The 22226-nt window shown below is 42.9% G+C and overlaps 2 protein-coding genes across 9 annotated transcripts in view; one reads left to right on the forward strand and one right to left on the reverse strand.

Annotated features, from left to right (window-relative positions):
• dido1 (death inducer-obliterator 1) lies at nt 1-22129 on the reverse strand. 8 transcript variants are annotated; one of them, XM_069511687.1, is made up of 18 exons: nt 21992-22129; nt 20499-20592; nt 20161-20202; nt 18334-18452; nt 16984-18040; nt 15021-15408; nt 13583-13942; nt 11598-11817; nt 8375-8936; nt 8113-8272; nt 7861-7977; nt 7551-7703; nt 7091-7238; nt 6499-6994; nt 6139-6286; nt 5893-5982; nt 5596-5791; nt 1-4404 (listed from the first exon to the last, which is right to left on the reverse strand). In XM_069511687.1, exons 4-18 carry the CDS (start codon nt 18413-18415, stop codon nt 536-538), a joined length of 8046 nt encoding a protein of 2681 aa, XP_069367788.1. In that variant the 5' UTR covers nt 18416-18452; nt 20161-20202; nt 20499-20592; nt 21992-22129; the 3' UTR covers nt 1-535. The 8 variants fall into 8 exon arrangements, with proteins under 8 accessions (XP_069367788.1, XP_069367797.1, XP_069367802.1 ...); XM_069511696.1 differs by having other exon boundaries at nt 21996-22107; XM_069511701.1 differs by lacking the exon at nt 20161-20202 and having other exon boundaries at nt 7596-7703.
• Nucleotides 22048-22226, forward strand: part of LOC109628986 (nuclear receptor coactivator 3) — a 55751-nt gene continuing 55572 nt past the window's right edge. The window contains exon 1 of the mRNA XM_069511718.1: nt 22048-22176. The gene's annotated coding sequence lies outside the window, so the exon portion shown is untranslated. The remainder of the gene's footprint in view (nt 22177-22226) is intronic.

The raw sequence follows: 22226 nt of genomic DNA on the forward strand, positions 1-22226 counted from the left end.
TTAATGTCAAACTGTTTTTATTAGTTGAACTGAAACAAACTCAGAACATTTCATTAACAACCATTGATGGGATATATACTGTAGATAGAAGCCTTTGAGTCCAATGCTGCTCCACATTTAAACACGATCTGTTTATCAACATTGTTGCCTTTCTTTTCACAAGATCCATCTCAGATATATGGCTTTAATTTTCTCTACTTAGAAAAGTATGATTAAAAACATCAGTATATACACAAATATATTCATATTTACATGTTACAAATAATGTGTTAATCGGGTGTATTGTTTAAAAATGATTGACAGGAGGAAGGTGCATGTAATAGGACTCAATGACCTACTTGATACATGTTCTACACAAGCAACTAAGATGGCCTTCAGTTTTTTATTTTCTCAAATGTGATGACTCAAACTTCAGGTGACAAAGATAATACAAACATTTTTAGAGTAATAACACAAGTGGGAATTTTATGAAATACTGCATTTACAGTGATGATTTCAACCGTCTCACACTGTAATGTAGTGTCCATGAAACTGACTAGGATGTGTTTTTGTCATTTTCTGCTGTTTTTTCACGCTCCTTAGTTACATTGTGTTTGCTTTCCTTTTTCTCCTCTCTCTTTTCCCGGCTTTTGCTCTTGTCCCGTCGATCTCTGTCTTTGTCTCTGTCCCTCTCTCTTTCCCTGTTGCGGTCTCTGTCTTTCCCGCGATCTTTCCCACGGTCACGGTCTCGCTCGCGGTCTCGATTACGCTCCCGTTCTCTGTCCTTTTCTCTGTCCTTTTCTCTGTCCTTTTCTCGCTCCTTTTCTCTGTCCTTTTCTCTGTCCTTTTCTTTGTCCTTTTCTCGCTCCTTTTCTCTGTCCTTTTCTCTGTCCTTTTCTCGTTCCTTTTCTCTGTCTTTTTCTTTGTCTTTTTCTCTGTCTTTTTCTCGCTCCTTTTCTTTGTCCTTTTCTCTCTCCTTTTTTTGCTCCTTTTCCCGCTCCCTGCTTCTGGATCTCTCCCGTCTCCTGTCGCGCTCACGCTCTCTGTCACGGTCTCTGTCGCGGTTCCTAACTCTGTCTCGGTCAGAGTCCCTTCTGTCAGTGTCTCTCTCCCTGGGCCTGTCCCTTTCCCGGTCTCTCCTCTTGTCAGGGTCTTGATCCCTATGTCGCTCTCCCTCGATCTCCTTCTGCCTTTCACCCTCACGCCCTCTGCTGCGTTCTCTTTCTCGGCTTCGCTCCTGATCTCGTTCTCTTTCTCTGCTTCGCTCCTGATCTCGTTCTCTCTCTCGGCTTCGCTCCTGATCTCGTTCTCTCTCTCGGCTTCGCTCCTGATCTCGTTCTCTCTCTCGGCTTCGCTCCTGATCTCGTTCTCTCTCTCGGCTTCGCTCCTGATCTCGTTCTCTCTCTCGGCTTCGCTCCTGATCTCGTTCTCTCTCTCTGCTTCTGTCCCACTCCATCTCTCGGCTCCACCGCTTTCCCTGCCCCCTGTCCCATGATGGCCTGCCAGCATGCAGGACTTCCCGCTCTCTTTCCCTCCGGTGATCCTCAGATAGCTCCCTCAGTCTGTCTTCAGGGAGTTGCAAAGGACCAGGAACAGGTTCCCTGTGCCCTCCTTCAAAGCGACTAAAGAGATCTCCACTGTGAAGTTCTGGGTCCTCTTGGGTGGTGCTGCTCCTCCTCCTAATTTCAGGAGAGTGGCGACGCCAGTGGTTATCCCTGTGCAGGTCTGGACTGTGGGCTCCTATGCGACTTGGAGGAACTATGGGAGCCTCTGGGGGAGTTGGTAGCAGCGGCCCCCCATGCCGAATAGGTCTAGCCTCATCTGAGTGCCTATCGAGGCGGTAGCGTTCCGATCCTCCAAAAGGCTGAGATGGATGTGGTCTGTTCTCCGGAGGCAGAGGGCCTCTGTGGTCGTCGAAAGAACCTCGGTGTGGTGGTGGGGAGTGTGGCCCAGAGCTCACATACTGGTTACGCTGACTGAAGGGTTGTCTGCTCATTTCCCCAGTTAGAGGTGGACCTCTTCTATCCTCATACTGGTTGGGTGGTGGTCCCCGGTATGCTGGACCAGGCAGGGGGCCCTGATTATCTTTAAAAATATGGTGAGCATTTAGACTTTGCTCCACATTTAGCTTGAAAGAGTTTGGAGGGTCTTTGTGATACTGTTCAGCAGGGCCTCGAGGTTGGTCTACTGTTTGGGGTTGAGCCCTGAGGTCACTGTACTGAGATGGAGGCACTCCCCTAGGCCCTGGGAAGTGGGACTGAGGTGGAAGCCTGTTATCAAAGTGACCAGGGGGTGGACTTGTGAAAGGTGGAGGGGGACCTCTGTTTGCAGGGAAATTAAAAGGTGGTGGCGGACTTGTGAATCTTGGTGGAGGTAAGTTGTTTTGTCCATCAAAAGTAGGAGGTGGGCGGAGCCCTGGAGGGGGACCTTGTTGTCCAATGTGTTGAGGGGGAATGGAGGGATCAAACATTTGAGGAGGAGGGCCTCTTTGGGCAACTGGAGGGAATGGTGGTGGTGGTCCTCTGGGGGGCAGGATATTCTGAGGAGGTGGTCCAGGAAGTGGCTGCTGCTGCGGCTGGGTGCGTGGCCACTGGTTCTGATAGGGGGTGTATGCAGCCGGAGGTGGGCCATATTGCTGACTGTCACCCTGCATGGGGGGAGGCGCACGTACAGGAGGAGGAACATGGATGGGCGGCAGGGGTCCCTGCATGGGAGGGGGCCCGGACATTGGAGGAAGACCTTGCATGGGTGGAGGCAAAGACATTGGCGGAGGCCTCATTATCAAGTTTTGTCCTTGTATCTGATGGGGAGGGGGGAAGGTGGATGGAGGGGGGATGTCAGCTGGAGGTCTGTACTTGCTGTCGAAGCCAGGTGCTGACATGTGATGCGATATGTGATGGGACTGAGTCTCAACCATTGGTATGCTCTGAGTGAGCACTGGGATTGTTGAAGGTAAAGAGGGGGTGTTTTCTGCCTCTTCATAATAGCTTGTAGCTGGTGTATCCTGGCTATTCTCATCATACTCGGAGTCATCGCCAGCTTTTAAAATACTGGCAGCGTTTGGCCAAATACTGTACTTGTCCATCTCTGTTTCTGACTTGACTGGCTCAGGTTCCTCATTTTTTACTTCTTTTTCATCCATATAGTTGACCTCCATATCAGGTTCCACCTCCTCTCCTAATAAAGGAATTGACACCTCTGCCTTGTCTGAGCCCATGAAGGGAAGGGTCTCAGCTTTCACTTTCTCTTGAGGCAGTATTGTCCCTTCACTTTGTGATGAGTCTGGGACAACAGGAACATCGGGCAGCTGTGGCTCTGAAGGAGGTGTAGAATCTGCCAACACAGCAGATGTCTCCTCTGACTCCTCAGGTTCATCAGTCGGTTTCATGCTGGCCAGAGCCTGGCGAGGATCCCTGATCTGGCGAGGATCTCTCCTCTGGTTGATCAAGGGAGCAACCGATGAAGACTTTACAAGGGCCTCCACCTTTTTGCCAAGCTGCAGTAGTTGACTATTGGCCAAAAGGGATTTGCTAGGTTGAGTTAAGAGTGTGTCTGAGGCACCAGGTGTTACTGTGGATATTATTTGCTGATCTCCCTCTTTCTGTAATATCTGGTTCCCAATCATTTTCAGGCTCTCCAGGATCTTCTGTGGATCAGTGATACTTTCAGCTGCAGTCTTAGTCTGACTTGGTACTAAAGTTTTCACCTCATCAAATATTGAGTCATCCTCTGGGTCATATGCCACATCATCAAGTTCACTCGCAATCACCAACGGCTGCTTGGAGACTTCAGGTTTGCTTACCATCTCAAAAGGCTTCTGTGGAACACTGTAACCCCTACTGGGGTCATACTCTTCCTCTGGGTCATATGGTCGGTCATCTTCATCCTCCTCTACTGGCTTTTCTTTAGAAATCTGTGCAAACTGCTTCACAATGGGGTCTAGCAGAGTAGATGGTGGAAGGGAGAGTTCCTGGACTTGATCAATCGGAGAGTTAGAAGCATCTGAGTCAAGCTTCTTCTTCTTCAAGAGACTGAGGATAGTCTGGAGAGGAGTGGCAGCTGCTGCAGAGGAAGCAGCAGAGCTGGATGAGGATGGGGACTCCTTGCCAGTAGTAGAGGATGTGGGAGCTTTGACAGAGGACAAGAGTGAAAGGACTGAGGAGGCTGTCACAGTGCTGCTAGACATTTCAGAGGAGCTGAATGGAGGTGATCCTGGAGGAGTTGCACTGAAGGGAATCTCCAGACTCTGCCGTGTGCTTCTGTCTACTCTGACTGAGGGAGATGGCTTTGGAAGGGCGGTGTCGTCATCTTTGGTTTGAGTCTTTGACCGTTTCTCTTCAGTTTCCAGTGGAGCACCAGCACGCTTCCTGTCCTTCTGGCAGATCAACAGCCCCAAGAGGAGGTTGGGTCGAGCAGGTTCAAGCCCTGCAAGATGGAAAAAACAAAGACTCTTAAAAAACTGTTTTCACAAAAACTGCTTTGGAAACATGATTGAGGTTTGAGAATCTTTCACTTGAGCAATAGACATTAAGAACCCTGGTGAAATGAGAGCTTCTAGATTTTCCACAGTAAAAACAGAAGGAACATGTAGCACGTAAGGTTTTATAATGAATAAAACCAAAGTTCTTTCAAGTCCAACAATAGAACGTTCACAACAAATGACAAAGGTGGGAAGCTTGTCTACTAATAACCCAGTGGGCACAGGACCCATTTTTATATTTAGGTCATTTATTTTAAACTACAAAAATACATGTGGCCATTAGCTGCAGAGAAACATTTGTAAGTATCAGGACTGTGTTTGTTAGTTAAGTGATTTGATCATAAAAACAGAAATAAAAACACTAAATCCTCCTTCGGAACAAAAATTATATGATAATATATGATTATATTATTGTTCCGGCATATCCAGAGTCACGAGCATAAATGATTTCCTATTGAAATTTGATTTGTGGTCATGAGCAGTCTGTTCCTAAGAAAAGAAAAAAGTCACAATCCAATATTCCTTTTCTGTGCAGGAGTAGATGTACTGATGTTTGAGCCCCTCTGAGTTGGACAACCTTGTACTTACCACAGCTGCAAATGTCTTGTGACAGTTGCCTGTTGTGCTATCTGGCTTAAAAAACTTCAGATCAAGTGCTGATTCTTCACTTAGGAGGACATGTCTAAAAACTTGTTTCATTCCAGCAGTGCAGCATGTTACCATATCAACAGTGGCATATTATACAGTGACTGACAAGTTACCTCAAATCAATTTATTGATTACACACTTATTCACTTTTGTTTAGACTGAGCCAAGTCTTAAGAAACAACAGGCTGAGACTGGACTCAAATGGCACCAACCTGCGATGCAAACTTATTTTATTAGAGATGTGTGATACAAACTCAAATACACAGCACAGAGGTTTTTACCAGGGGAGGCTCAACAAGAAGTGTGAGTGCCCCCTACAGTACAAACCCAGGAATCAAACAAGCTCTCATTTCAACCAGAGTCAAATGCAAAGATGTACAGACAAATATACTCACCACATGTACAAAGACTAATAAATGAACAAGACAGTATTGAAACAAATACATTTACATACAGAGAAATGTTTGTGTATCCCTGGAACTGCTTACCTGGCCCATCAAACGGTAATAGTTTAGAGGGCAAAGGGTCCTTTGAGCCCAGTGGGATGAGATAGAGGTCTTTAATGCGGCGGTTGTTTTTGGCCACCACACCGAATCGTTTCCTGCTGCTAAAGTAAGAGAAAAGAGACACATATGCCACCTCCTCTTCCTCTGTCGCTGGGTGGAAGCGGATCAGACACAGCTCCTGTGGGCACAGGATTTTAAAAAGAGGAAAGATCAGTATTTATGTGACAAAAGACCTGAAAAATGAAAATGGTGAACACTCCTCTACAAGTTTGCACAAACCTTAGAGAGAGAAGTTTTCAGCTTCCCGACGTAGTCCCACACCGTGTGAGGAGATATTCGGCCTCCAATATGAATGGTGTCTGGCAAGTCCTGCAGAACATTAACAAAACTATAGATGATGCTTTTTCTTGTGTGTGTGTGTGTGTGTGTGTGTGTACCAAAGACAACTCCATTCATTAACTAAAGAACACATGTTTGATATGATGAACAAGTCTTACATTTAAACTTTTACCAAATATAACTAACCTCCTTCAGGTGTTCAAAGGATCCTGAGACCAGGTAAGCCTTGGTTACAAACTTGGCCACTGTCTGCATGTTGATGAATCCTTTCCAAATCTTTTCTTGTCCACTGAGGAAAATTGCTGTTTCACCTTCAGGAGGAGGCTCATGTGTACTGTAAAACCAAAACCATGTTTCTTTTAGAAAAAAGTCAGAAGCCACATATCATCATTGAACAAATAAAGAGCTTCAGGTGAGAACAGTGACCCTGTCCCATTAAACTCCACTTTAACAACACCAATCACATTTACAATTAAAATCTAACATATATATTCTCAATTTAATCACACAGTACACAAAATATATTGCTTTAAAACAAATATACACCTTGCTTTAGATGGTTTGGAGACAGCCACTGAGGATGGCGAAGCTGGGGGCATCGGCAGTGGTGCCTTGGGCACAACCTCCACTGGAGCAATAACAGGAGCAGGGAGAGGTTCTGGTAAGTTGATGGTGGGCTTTTCTGGAGCAGTGTAGGTGACAGTCACAACAGAGCTGTGCCTGGCCATGCGAGGGTCCCTGCGGGTGATGCTGACAGAGGATACAGTGGGTACAACAGGTGGGGGGGCCTGGGCTGGAGGTACCAGCATGCTGAGGTCCTCCTGGTAAAGCTGCTGCTGTGATTCAGGGACCTCCATGTTGGACTGGTACGATTGAGTACCCGGGTGTTGGTACGCTGAGGGGTCTTGGTGCTGGAAGGCCGTGGGGTCCTGTGTTTGGCCTAAAGACGAGGCATCGCCTGACCTGGATGAATGCAGCTCTTGTCTTGAAGGTCTAGTCAGTTTGGCTTTTTTAGATGCTGGCTCATCTTCCATCTTCTGACCTAGAGGGCAACATTAAAAGAAACACCAATAAAGCATAACCTCCCTGTAACAAATGATTTGCTGGATTTTCCCTTCAGGGCCAAACTTTAATTTACCTGTGCATATTTTACAGTTGAGGTCAAACAGATGAGTCCTGTGCTCTGAAGTTGTGTCTTTGAGCATGTTACTGAAAATGTCGAGCATGTTGGTGCCACTGCCGCCATCACTAGCAGAGGACTGAGCAGAAACCAGCTCATCTTGATCCTGAGGACAGAAAAGATGCTCACGGTGAAATATTAGATTTTCTCTCACTTCATATTCATAATTCTACATTACTAAGATGTGCACCAGAGTATTTTGTGCAAGGTAGATGAAAGTAGGTTTTGCATCAACAAGAGATTAAGAAAGATGAAGCTTTAGAAAAAGAAATTCCTCTCAGGAGGACAGTTGGAAAAATGGGACCAAACTGATATCTCCGTTACTGTCGTAACTTAGCCAGATTTCACAGTTTGTGCAGTTTCTCGTGCAAAAGTGAAAGGTATTGAAGCTAGAAAAGAAAAGCCCACCACCACTTACTGCAGAGGAAGCCATGCGAGAGGAAGTGGCGGCAGCGATACATACATCTGCATCGGATGTTGGTGGGGCATCCTCTAAATCCAGGCTATGAGAGCTAGAGTCGTGCCTGTTGCCCAGTCTGGAATGACCTAAATGGACTCTCGTACTGGAAGACTGGGCAAGCAGAAGAAAAATACACAATGTGTCACTAAACAGGCAAATAAAACAACAGATGTTAAGTCCTGCAAGCCAAACATGGAGCATGTTGAGCCTCACAACTCTGCATGTTGCTTACTTGTGCTTGTTCTTTAGGTAAGGAAATAACATTTACCTCAGGAGCGTCATGTTTCCTCCACTCAGAGATTTCTTTGGAAAGCAACTCTTCAGCACTCAGTCTCACCAATCTGAAGGGACTAACCTCGCCACCCACCACTCTGTAGAACAGACCCTACATGACAAACACACCACACAGGTTTTTAACATGAGGAAAACAATAGAAGCTGCAGATATCACATCCACACACAGACACTAAATATGTACTTTACTTGGACTATATACTGCATACATGACCGTGTTGACTCACTTTGTTTTTGGGATCTTTCAGGTTGAACATGAGGGACCTGTATTTGTTCTTGTACTTGCTGTCGGTGCTCAGGCAGAGGTTGAACATTTCTTTCTCTATCGCAACAGCCAGCCTTGACACCTCACTCTCAGTCATCTTCAGATCATCACTGTCACTCACCCTGGTGATAAAAGCAACACAAAACATGTGCTTTATTGAGTTAAACCACGGATTTACTCAAGAGTTTTAGAAACAGCAAACCTTATGTGAATGGGACACTCACCTCTTATACAAGATGTCTGTGAGCGAGCGGCGGATGTTCTGTCTCATCTGGTTGTTGGGTGGAGGTGGCAGGGGGGACACGGAAGGTGCTGACGAGGGAGGATGTGAGTGTCTCGATGATGAGTGGCTGGAGGAAGGTGAAGAAACTTTAGGTGATGAGACTCTTGATGACGAAGAGGACTGACTGTGGGAGGTTTTGTCCTTGAGTTGCGGCTGCTTCTTAGGAATGGTGAAGTTGGACTTGACGACTCTCAGTGCTCCTGTGACGTGGATCGGACCTGGAGGGAAGGCTGATGGGGCGTGGGTGGGTGGCAGCGCTGGTTTCTTGGACTTTGCTGCAGTTTTACTTGGGGGTGTTACAGGTTTCTTGGAGGTCTTTGAGCTGGAAGATTTAGGAGTTGGCTTCTTTCCTTTCGGGGAAACCTTGGCTGCTTTAGTGGTCGGGGACTTTTTGTTGTTAGCTTTGACTGGTGTTGTAGACGCTGGGGCAGCTTTCTCAGAACTGTCGGCTGGTTCCTTCTCTATCTGGGCCTTCTCACTCTGCATCTCTTCTTCGGGAGGGGCTGAAAATCAAGGACAAGATCCAACATTTAAAAATATGGAAGATTAAATGGATGCAGTGAGCCAGTACAGTACCACTAAAAGTACAGATAATCACTTCATATGTTAGATTCAAAGGTTGCAATGCTGAGTGAAAAATAAGAACAATTTATCAATTTTCCATTTGACAACAAAAACTGAAAATAAATTAACTAATAAAACCTCCTCTAGCTGGTAATTTAGTAAAGTTAAAAAATGTGCATACATTGCAATCAGTGTGACAACACTGTCCACATGAATAGTGCCTTTTTATTTCTAGCAGTGACAGTGGCATAGTGCCGCTTATGTAAAACCATTTGAGAGAGAAAGACTGTTTTTGTTCCAACAGGAACATGACGAGGAGCACTTCTGCCTCCTCAAAAGCCAACTTGATCCTCAATGCCCATGGATCCTAAACTCAGTGAGTTAGAGGAAGAACCAGCTTTTCTCACTTGAATGAGACCAGCATCGACCAGTTTTCTAAGATATAGTTCAGCCCTCATATGTCACTGTACACTAAGGCAGAAATGATCTGCAACCCCGAAACATGAACAAAAATTTAAATGTAAACTGGGAATAATAAGTTGAAGATTAATTGCCCACCTAAATCTAAATGTATTATCAACAAATGCTCTCAGCAGCTGGTAAAGGGATGACCTCTGAAGCCCAAAACACCTCAATCCAAGTTTTGCTAATTTGATTAATTTAATTGTATTATGCAATTGCATGAATTCATCTAACCATCAACATCATATGATCAGTGTAATATATCAAGCACTTTGCGCCAAGATGTCAACACACTTATCAAGGCCTCTTCAGACTTCAGTCTGCACTTGCTAGTTGCTTCGTCCGTCATGTCTCAGTTGTGTATTGAAGCTGCAACAGCATTAACCCCACTTGAACACACTAGACATCAAATACATAAAGCACATTCCTGTTCAGAGCAACAGTTCTGAGACACAAAGCAACCGAGACCAATTTCTGAAGATTATATGTAGAAACAATTATCAGAAACAATATGGGCATGATTCAGCAAATTAAAAGGCCATAACTATCTCAGCAACAGTCAGTGATCAGTCTGGTCTCCTGACCTGACAGGATGCATTTATATTACATTAGCATGCATTATCCATGCAATCAATACACTAATGCTGCCTTCAATTACCACTTATGGAGGTGAGGCAAACTGCAAATGTCCACATTTCATTGCAACAAATGATCCCATCAACATTGATCAGTTCTCATCTGATGCAAAATGTGTGTGAAAATCTTTTAAGTTGGATCGCTCTTCTGAAACTGTGCTTGGCCTTGTTCTCCATCATCTTCTGGGGCCTTCCTGGGCTTCACTGCATTATCCCTGGGTGGTCTCCTCTGTCACTGCAGCGGTCTAGCAGAGGTTCTTGTGCGGTTGTTCACCATCTGGGGACTCTTGAGGGCCACATCTCCACAGTGGGTGTCGTTTAATCAGTAATATATGATTTTTTGAGCTGAACTGATCAGGAAATCCTACAGCAAGCCAACAGTGCTCACATAATCAATCAAGGCATCCAAAAATCTGTTATATCACCTTTTATTTTAAAGCCAGTTTCCCACGAGAAAGGATGCACCATATTCAATATGAATCAAAAAGTAGAAAAATGTCAGTTTGTTACCCACAAACTTAGGGCAGGAAAAAACACACGGTTGTGCTTAACGGCTGATTTAATCAGCTCAATATGAGGTTAACGTTAGCTTCATTGGTCCACTTCAACATGGGGGAATACTGAAACACCTACCTGTCGGAGGGAGGGAGGGAGGGACCTGTTTTTTGGGACCAACAGCTGAGGTGACGGACCAAGGGAAGTGGACTCATACAGGCAAATAGAGCAGGTCACTTTAACTCTCACTCACAACCACTATCCCATTCACCACTGCCATACATCACAAAGCATCAGTCAGCTGACTGCTCTGAATTTCCGATGAGTGCCCTGCTTTTGTCTCTTCCACATGTTCCTGCACAGGTTTTCATCCACAAACCTGCAATTTACCTGAAAGCTTTTCAAAAGGGGTACTCTGGGGATTTAGTGTTAGCCTCTCGCTCTCAAATCAGTCAAAATCAGTGCAGCAGATGTCGAGGTATGCTGGCTTTTAGTCAAGTGGGTCAAGATCCAAAAATGCTGGATTCTACAATTCCAATAATGCCCATAGTTTGTAGCACAGGCTTTCTGTTAAGAATTTAACATCTCAGAGCCTCAGCTGACATTAAGTTTTCCAGACTGCACAGAGCTCCTGCAGCGCCACAGAACAAACTGTATAACTGGTTTCACATTCTGAAACATTTCACTGCTATGACTTTGATATTAGCTATCTACAGAGTGCCCCTCTCAAAATAAAAGTCCTTTGGATTATTAGATACTTACACAACACCACGAGTAGCACTTACCTTCTCCACAGCTGCCAACATTTCATTAACAAACTTTACATGGATTAACATGGATTAACACCTTGTAAAGCAGTCAATGCTCTAGTGTACAGATGAGTTCATGTTGTTCCCCAAATGTACTGATCATATCTAAATTGTGTTAGCAGGACAGGAACCACATTTATCATGGAAAAACAACAATGTGGTTTCGACAACAGCTTTAGACCTTCAAAGAGATACATACACTTTTTGTTTAACACTGTTGGTGATATGGGTGTAGTCTTTTCTGGTGTTACTGCAATGTAATTATGGTCGCTGGACCAGGATGCAGTGGCTGGTGGGGGCGGGTGTTCCTCAGCATGCTCATCTTCATCGTCCTCATCTGGATCAGGACTGTAGTCTTCATCAGAATCGGAATCGTCCCGGGTCGTCTTCTGTGTCTTCTTCCCACCAGAGGCGCTCCTCTGTGTGAATGGAAGAAACAAACATTTAGGTATTTTAGTAACAACACTCAGTGAACATGGTTTGATTAACATTAATGTAAAAATAAAGAAATGTTTGACATGAGCTCTGTTTCCCAATGTGAAAACTGTTAAAGACCAGGGCAATCTACCCCTCGTTACATCACTGACACTTGCAGTCTATGGTCTGCCTTCTCTAACCACTGTACACTGTGTATAGCCCAACAAGTGGAAAGTAACTTGATGACATTTCTACATACGCTAGCAGCATCTGACAAGCACCAGCTAAAAGTCTGTAAATGTGGAAATACAAATACACTCTGGACCAAACGATTCTTGGCAGGTACATTTTCCAGTTTGGGCCAGTGAGCCAAAAACTTAATTTCAGACACTGTTAGAGAGCAAGTTTATCATTGTCTGTCTTTCTACAAGTAGCAATTCTTCAAGTGTTTAAACACTACGAAGACCATTTCCCTGAACCCACATTAGTTTTGAAGTGATTCCAGATCACAATTCATTCATGTATAGATAACATGTCCCGGTGCATTACTGTTTGCTCTGTGATCCTTAGAAAGCTCAAGCTCACAGCCCACCAGAGCTTTCAAAATAAAATGAAAATAGGATTTTTTTAATGCTGTAAAGGTACATTGAGGATGCATGGTTTGCAATGAATTAAAAACAGTCACTGAAACAAAAAAATGAAGAATTTACTATTTAACACAAGACTAGGACCAATGGCTCATGGAGGGACTCTTTGAAGCATAGACAAAATTATGTTTATATTCGGCAAATACGAGATTTGAAAAGCAAAAACAAGAACAGTAGATATACTATTGATATTTTTTAGTCTATAGCTAAGAGTTTACCCTTATTGTATTTCCTAATACATAATAAAAAAGATGCAGGACATTATAAATAGGGAGTCGGAGGCCATGAAAAGAAATGGATTTAACTTATCTGCTGTGAAGGTGAGGAATTCAAAGTAATTTTCATAAATAAAACAGGTTTAACGCAGTATCTCAAGTGTACTGGACAATTATTCACTTTCACAATTCATGGCAATGCATCTATATAATAATTTTAAATGAAAAGTGGCATTCATTAATTCAGACCCTTTGAAGGGGAAACCAATGCCGTCCAAAGCTGGTTGATAATGGAGCATGGGTAAAATGTCAGTTTGGTTCTACACATTTGGGTTCTCTCCCCACTAAATTTGTTTCTTCAAACAGGCACTTCAACATCGAAATATTTTATCACCAGAGAGTAACACCTGCCAATTGCCATGAGCATATTTTTGCTTAAATGTTACTAGTATTTCGTCCTGAAGCTGTTGGAGCAAGAAAAATTGACAAGGCCAAGACCAACCTTAGAAGAGGATTTGAACATTTTCTGCATTAACACAATAAACAGAATTTAAAATGTAGTAGTTTATATATATATGTATAAATTTTGCTAAATTATCTTATGACTCAAGTCATCCAGATACACACACAACATTCCCATGTTGGATGTAACTCGTTACACGAATAGGAAAAACATTCAATAAAATGCACTTCAGGAAATTCAAATGTTGTTGAGACACGAGAACAAAAATATATCTCCTTGTCTATGTAAGGAATTGCTTGGCAGTTACACACAATCTAAGAATGTGCTTTCTATTGTTGTTACTGACATTACACCTGACACAGATGTTGCACTGGTTACTCTGCACAACATGAACATTCCTGCAATAAGACCAAAGACCATCACTTCAGATGGTCCAAGTTACCTTAGGAGCAGACTTGTTTTGCTGTGACTTCTGGTTGGGCTCTTTGACGTCGGTGATAGACTTCATGGCTGCAGCAGCGTGTCTCAGGATACAGTCATTCCCACAGTACACTGAATCTGGCTGGGCGTTATTCTCACAGCCAGGCCCGATACATTTGGGAGAGGAAGGCTCCTCCTCTGGCTTCTGTCCGGTCTTCTCCTCTGACACCTCCACTGCTGGTGATGTTTTCACCTCCACGTTGGAAGCCACTTTATGCTCCGTGACAGGTACTGCTTTCTGCTCTGCTGCGGGCCCTGCCTTCTTCTCCACCATGGGCGTCACCTTCTGGTCTGCTTTTGGCACGGCTGTCTGCTGTAGGGCCTGTTCCAGTGCAGTGCACAATAAAATATAATGACGAATGACGAATATTGTCATTTTGCATGGTGTTACAATACCAGAATTATAGATGTAATATACATTTTAATTGATAGCGAAAGTAATTTTTGAAAATATGTACACCATTCTTATTAAAGACACTTTCAGTTTGAAGTGTTTAGGTGCTCTGTGCTCAAACTATGCCTTCAACCATTTGCTTGTCCACAGGGATTTATATGATAATGTCAACAGGAAAGCAGATACCAATGGACTTTGATTGAAACATCCTTATCTCCTTACTGAATAGACTCAAAATACAGCAACAGTTCAAATAATTGTGCAATGTATTCTTTTTCACAGACTGGAAGACAAATAAATACAATTCCCATTTCAGTCCTCTGGCAGTGACTGTGGTGAGTATGAACTGTTAAAGTTCACAATAGCATAATTGTCGGGACAACATTTTACATGCACATTGAACAATGCATACACCAACTCAGACATTTGCATAGACTCACTGTCCTTATTCTGACTACTGACCTTATTCTGAATAAGACATTTTTTATTATGATGTTTACATACATTGCTAATAGAATAGTCCATTCATGTTACTTATTCCAACAGTGATTCCCATTTATTATCTGGAACTGTGGTGGCCGGCCATTTTCTGACTTGTCCTGCCAGTTTCATAATGAACTAAATATTTTTTTACATTTCCTCATAATAACATAAGAACTCTGAGTTGGTGTTTTGTTTCATCGCTGCATTGCATAGCTCTTTATAGTCTCTCACTCAGAACTTCATTCACTATTCTGTGAATCTGCTTTGTGTAAGAGCAGCGTTCCGTGTGCACCACCGCTACCACCATAGTTTGAAAAAGCTGTGCAAGTGTGATCATATTCAGGTTAAAGTCATCAGAAATGTAACTTACATGGCAGTGTCTTATTCAGACTATTGTCATTATATGGTTAATATCAGGATATCTGTGTCAATGTAAACTTATGAATCTAATGATTCAATGACTCTCCTCATGAAGACAGTGACGATTTAAGCATTTAAGTTGAAATCAGTAACAAGGACCTACCGGCTGAAAGATCTTTATCTTCTTTTTCCCAGTTGGATTAGTAGCTTTCTCTATCCTGCCTTTGATGCCCACATCCTCTGATGGCTTTTCTTCAGGTCCAGTTGAGGTGGAGGACAGAAGTGTTGACACAGCCTGACCATTGTCTGCTTTGCTTGTAGCTTTCTCGGCAGTTGCAGATAATATCACAGCATCAGCTTTGTGCCTCCCGGCCTCTGTATTTGTCGAGAGGCCTGTCGTCGCGGGCCTGACCACCTGGTTTTTCTTAGCAGTGCAGTTGGGACAGATGTAGTCCTCCCCGTTTCTCTCCATCAGGCGCCCGCGAGCCTCCGTGATTCCCACACAGTCTCCATGGAACCATTCCTCACAGCGGTCACAGCAGATCATAAATCTAGGGAGGACAAGACATTTGCAGTGCAACTTTTCCAAGAACATGATACTCAACACAAACCTAATGGCTTCTCTCATTATTTCAAACTTAAAGGAGACCTGATACAACAGATTGCTTGTTACATCTGATTATTTGTTAATCTATCTGGGAGGGCTTAGTTGCAAACTGTGTGGAGAAATAAGTGCTCGCAAAAACTATTAGGCAGGAGAAGAACAAAGACCTGTTATGACACCAAGAATAGCCTTAAGTTTGGTTCTGTGCTCATCTTTAAAAGAAAAAATACTCTACAGATCTGATATAACTGATCCTATTGTCCTTTCCATGAACACCAGCTTTCACCAGCAACTCCTTATTTAAGGTAAACTGCATGACTACAACAAGGGACCAGGACCCTCAGTTGCCTCAGCTGCAGATGGTCCTAGGCTTTTATTTGCAGCAGACTTGTATTAGAGAACAGCCTTATTTCTAACTCCCTCTGATTTAAGTATAAGTATAAGTATAATTGACCATTTTGATTCGCTCCTGGAGTATTTGTAAACCCACCTGGGAATCCCAGCAGCAGAGGGAGGACTGACATCGACTTGTATGTGTTCTATATTCTCTCTCAAGTTCACTCAGGAATTTATCATTTTACCAACATGTGTGATTTTTTTCCAGTGACACACTGAGTTAGTACTGACTCTGCTGTTGTTGTGAACATCACTGTTGCTGCTCTAGAGACACTGTTTGTCATGTTAGATGCTGCAAATTTTACTTTAAACATTAAATACAGCGCACTGGGACTTCCGACAGTAGGATCTATAATCTGTATGCGTCTCCACATCATGTGTTTCATCTATGGTTTAGAGATGTGGTTATCCTGTCACAGTTATCTTCTTCTGCTTTATGAGTAACAATAATGTTCATTCTTAATTTAAATTCCAAATTCTTTAGTTCCTTGTTTTCACAATAATTCACTACATGTAACACGGGGGTGTTTGCCCCCTCCCCAAGCAGCTAGATTTTCACACCACATGCTACAGCAGCCTCTATATAACCTGCATTGGAAGTTACCACAGTTGTTTCTCACTATTGTCACACCTAAAACAAATGTAGCAGCTGGTAGTTGCTCCAGCCTAAGACAAAGATTCACAAGGAAATAGCTCGGGGCCTATAAAGATAGATTCTTACTTGCCAAGAACCTCAGATATTGTTGTGTTTACAAGACAAGAGGTTTTATTATGCTGTTACTTCTTCAAGGCAGACTGGATGCAACAGTAACTCACAAAAGTAAAGCGACAAGATGAGCTGGCCATACTGGGGAAAGCTGGTTCACATGCCAATTTCATTAGAAGAAAAAGGAAGAACGTGCAACATTTTTGCTGAAATTGTGAGTAAACAGCTGTTAATGCAAGCGTTAGCAATGTAGCAATGAAAATAACTTACAGATCACCCCTTAAGAATAAACACGACAAAACAAAACTGTCTTAATGTCAAAAAGCAGTTAAACTGTATTAAAAGTGATGTCTTACAGTTGCACATTATCGTCAACATCTTCTAAACAATCATATATAAGAAACAACTGCTAAAAAATACCTTTTGTTGTGTTTCTGGCGACAGATGCAGTAAAGTGCATTGGGATCATATCCTCCCTCATCAGACTCAATGGATGAAGAAGACGAAGATGTCGAAGAGTCATTCTCATCGTCCTCCTCATCATTGTCCTCTTGCGTCTGGGGCTTGCGAGCGTTTCCAGCAGCTTGTGGTGCTTTAGGGTTAGTTTCGATCTTAATGGGAGTGGTGCACTTGTTGGCAGGAGCTTTAACAGGGGAAGTGTTCTTATTGGCTGCCTTCTTTTTGTTGACATAAGTTCTTATTGGTCCACGTTTTACCACCATTGCTGTAGCTTGGTCTTCACTATCTTCATCAGATTCTTCATCCGTTTCTTCTTCGTCATTTGTCTCTTCATGTTTGTCTATCTCCTCAGCCAACTCTTTCTTCTCAGAGTCCTGCTCTGGGGGAAGCTCTGCAGTAGTGGTACTCCCTACGTGTTCAGGACAGGAATCATTTTTTTTCTCCTCACTGTTATCCTGTACCTGGTCTGTCGTGGCGGCATCTCCGCTGTCCTCATCATTGTCAGAGCTGCCCTCTTCGTTGGCCGTGGCTCCACTACTTCCTCTGGTCACTCTACCGCTTCGGGTTTGCCTCTGAGATTGCTTCCTTGTGCTACTTCGAGTCTTCCTCTCTGGGGACTCCACCTTATCGTCTGCAGCCTTGGTGTCAGCATTACCATCGAAGCTGGCCTCTGAGGCAGTCTCTGCATCGGTTGGGGTTTGGGAAGGGGGATCTCCACTTTCCAGACTGGGAGGGGCACTCTTTCTTGACCCTCTTTTCGCAGTCAAGAGGAATTCCTCGAGTTTGTCCGTCCGCTTCGACTGCCTACCACTACGCCTTACAGCACAGCGGTTTTCAGAGTGATTAGTTGCTGCTTCCACTGGCATTTCTCTCTTTGCAACAGTGGACTGACGGAAACCCCAAGTCTTCTTTATCTCACTGCTGGCCCTGGAAGATTTATCTGTCTCCTCTAGAGTCTCTTTGGACACATTTTCACTTTCAGCCTGTTCCTTTTGTTCACGATCCTCCTCTCCAATACCTGTAGATAGAAAATCAGTGAAGAAAACAATCATGGCATGTAATCACCAGAGTGCGACATAGCAACACTGCCAAGAAATGACTGATTGTTTTTTGATCACATAAAAATATAGATCAAGAAGACAAATATGAAAATTATTCATTGAGTTGGATTTTGACCCCTACCGTCCCAACATTTTCACCCAAAGTTAAAATCACTCATAGATCATAGAACCTGACACCACCATTGTCCCCAGTATTGTTAAAACATTCCCATACTTTTCTCATGAAGGAAAAGAAGCTCATCCAAGGTACCTTGAGAGCAGCTATCCATGCGGTCCTGGCTCTGCTCTGGCACTGGAGCTAGAGAGAGCTCAGGGCTCACATTCTCCTCCATAGATGATGGAGTCAATCACTACTTTCAAACTCAATGTCTACAGTTAAAGAGAAGAGCACAAAAGACCAGCTATAAATAATTTTTGTCAGTTCATAATATGACAAATACTGAGGGGGAAAGGGTAACAAGATCTATAGTAATTCTCCAGTACAGGGATTGTCTTTAAATAATTGTGTCTGTTATATTCTGGCTCCAGAATAGTTTAACTAACACGTTATATTTGTGCAATGTACAAGCAATACAACATTAGGAGGTGGAGACGCAATACCAAGAGGAAAACTAAGAAAAATGTAAAGGGCCATCAGTATGAAAAATTTAAATATATAACTAGGGCTGCACGATATTAGGGAAATATGCAATAAAGTTGTTGAATGTTGCCGTGACGATATGACTTGAGATAAATAAACAACGTATACAGTGTTAGTCTTTCTGCTTTGGGTTTGCTGGTAAATTGGCCCCTACACAATAAGTAGTCTATGTAGATACTGAAAAAATGAAATGCATTATATTCACTCCAACAACATGGTTTTATTAATTAAATTCCCCCTGGCTACAGATGCTGGGATCGCAGACAGCTCCACAGACTGGACACAGCGCCACCAGGTCCAACTAAGTCCGCTCACAGCCATCATTTTCATACATGTTAGGAATGTAAAGAAGTTATGTTTTACAGTAATTTACTGCTCCTCTGGGTATCTATCATTCACACTGCACAAGGCAAATCGAATCGGGTATCAAGCGTGCCCCACCGTCTACTCCAGCTCTGTCCGATGACACTGTTTTTGGGTTTGTCAGCATAAGAAGGAGAGAGCGAGGGGAAAGGGTCGATAGATGCACGTGCTCTGAAGAAAGATTTGACTCATTTAAGAAAGGTACCAATCTGAATGTGATGATCAGTGCTGATAATGTGACGTTTTAACTGTAGCGAGTCAGAGACGTCAGCTGACCCTGTGTGAGAGTGAGAGACAGGGCGAACGCTAGAGAGACAGGGCGAACGCTAGAGAGCCTACGCAATTTTATAGTGATCAACTGACAAATGTGATTAGTAGCACTTTCCAGTGTACAAGAATTTCGTCAGGAAGCAGTGGTGGCACGAAATTTGACGGAGGCGCCTCTTAATTCTCTATGCAGGAAAACCCTGGAGAGCCCCGTTAATGATCTGAATATCTTTAATTTCTTATCTAGGGCATTAGGGCTCCATATGAGTGACCAAATATATTGACATGCAGAGCAGTAATGCATGGCACATAATTTATCACAATTTGAGCAGATATTTATATATATATATATCTCATGCCAATATTGTGACGACGATACATTTTCGATATGTCGTGCAGCCCTACATGCAACAGCCTACGCTGTCTGTACTGTGTGGGCATTAAACTGTGACTAGAGTTTCCTGACACAGAGTGAAAACAAGAGAACAATGAGCCTAATAATACATTGTATGTGTCCGCCTATTCAAAATTACATGGACTTGAAAAGACATTATTGATGTCTAAGGAAATGTTTAAGATATTAATTAAATTATGATATTTACTGAATGAAAATGTAATAAAGCTGTGCACTTGGTCCTTAAGCATTACACAGCCCAGTAGAAAGTGTCAAATTGTATTGCTTGCCAATTGTTTACACTTCTGTCAGGAAATTGTTTTGTTTGTATGAATGTGTGTGGTAGATTGCACAGGCGCATTCTGTAAACATAGCAGTAGCGTACAAGCAAAAGCATGATGGCGGATGTTTACCATTTCATGTTTCTTACTGAGAAGGAGAGAATGCAGCAACATCTGTGTACAGTCACATCATATGCATACCGTCTGTTAGCTAATGGTGCAATTTAGTAATACAATGTCATAAAACCGGCAGCATCACATAACAGTATACAGATTGTGCAATAAAAACATACAAATATTTAATATTATATTTAATGTTGGCTAATTACAATGTGGAGATTCATTTATGGGTCTAGATTGGTTGATAGTCAAAGTGTTTAATGTGAAGTAAATGCAAATGAAGAAAACTGTATTTCACTTAAGATTCCCCAGTTCCAATTCATTCATTTAAGAACTCAATGTGTCTGTACCTGCAGTTCAGCTGTGATAGGTAACAGAGAGCTTCTTCAAACCAAACAAAGTCTTTGCAGCAGTAATCATTTGTCGTGGTAAACGTTAAACGATCTGCCAAAGAGAGAAAAACACAAGTTAGGGGCAATGTGCACCACGCTCCACTGAAAGGCTGAGATTGACAATAATAGAGAGTCTGTAAAGATGATAAAATACCAATTCTAGAAATGAACAGATGTTCACTAACTGGAATATTTACCAGTTCTCCAGGCACTCAATTTAAGTTTGATAATATATAACAAAATAACACAATATCTCATTTGACACAATAAAAAGTACAAAAAAAGTACAAAAGAGCATACTGTGCAGATGAAATACTTTACAAACCATAGTGATGTATTTAATAAATACATGCATGTGTATGGAATAATGTCAATAATTATATCTGCCTTTATAATCTTCTTGATTAATTTATCAATCTTGCACACTGCACCATGGGGGGGGGGGGTCCATCCAAAGACTGGAGGAGATTTAACCTGATTCCTCCAATGGTGTGCCACTGGTCACGACATCGTGCCACGTGAATCGAGCAAAACTGTTGCCAGGAAAGGTGGGAGTGGCCCGGTGCAAATTATTTATTTATTTTCACATGATCGCGTATTGTGACAAAGAGATTAGATGAATATAAGCGAGCAGATGACATTAACAGTGGTGTTGTGTTTTCATTACGGAGACCTGACGGTTGCTGCTGGACACCGAAACGGGGAGGCTGCACACGGCCGTGATGCGCAGGATATATAAATCCATATTCCTGAACACAACTACGCGTCGATTCATGCGTATGCACGAACAACTGAGCTGTACATGTGTATGAAACAAGCCATATTTGTTTCCAGTCTGTATTCCATGGATCAAACAACAAACTACGTCCATATCATCAACGATGGCCGCAAAGCTAACACGCTATCACACCGCTTAGCAGCTAGCTAACTATCAGTGGCAAACGTAAATCAGACGCACAACTTCGATTTAAAATCGAGCGCGTACATTCGCTAGCTCTTCGTTTAACTTTAAGCAAACATTTGCGTGTTTGAAATCTTCTATTTCGTCGTTTATCGTTTCGATTTGTCACGAGGTAGCGACGGTTGCAAAACGTGCACTTGTAGCTAACAAGACTGGCTTACGCTAAAAGCCCCCACGAGCATGGAGATGCTAACAGAATGTAATGCATGTAGCCGTTAGCCGTTTACATAACAATACATACAATTACTCGAAGCAACGCCACAAGAGACACTCAATACAACACATTGCTATCTAATGTGTTACGTGATGTGCAACAACGGAGCCTGTCTACACAACTTAGACGATGAAGCTAACGTCAGTCGCATTATGTTCAACCTTGCGTTGGTTAGCTGAAGTAGGACAAGCTCAACAGGACAAAAACACAGACGAAGAATCAAGGAGCAAAACACTGCGACACTAAGTTTATATTTCATGTACATGTTCTACCCACCTACACGCTAGAAATATCGATGAAACGTCCTCGAGTCTTTCTTCGGTCAATCCTCCATTTTCCATTCCCGCTGGAGCTGACTGACTGCGGCAGATGGCTGACCGTTTACTGAAAATGCCCCCAGCAAGTCTAGAGCGCCCCCGCTGGCGAGGAGGAAACTGAGCGGCTACAGGAAACGACGCCAGGTTTGTTTGTCTCTGACTTCACAGTTCAAACGTATAATTACACAACACTT

This window comes from Paralichthys olivaceus, chromosome 2 (genome assembly GCF_024713975.1).
Source record: "Paralichthys olivaceus isolate ysfri-2021 chromosome 2, ASM2471397v2, whole genome shotgun sequence".
Classification (NCBI taxonomy): Eukaryota; Metazoa; Chordata; class Actinopteri; order Pleuronectiformes; family Paralichthyidae; genus Paralichthys; species Paralichthys olivaceus.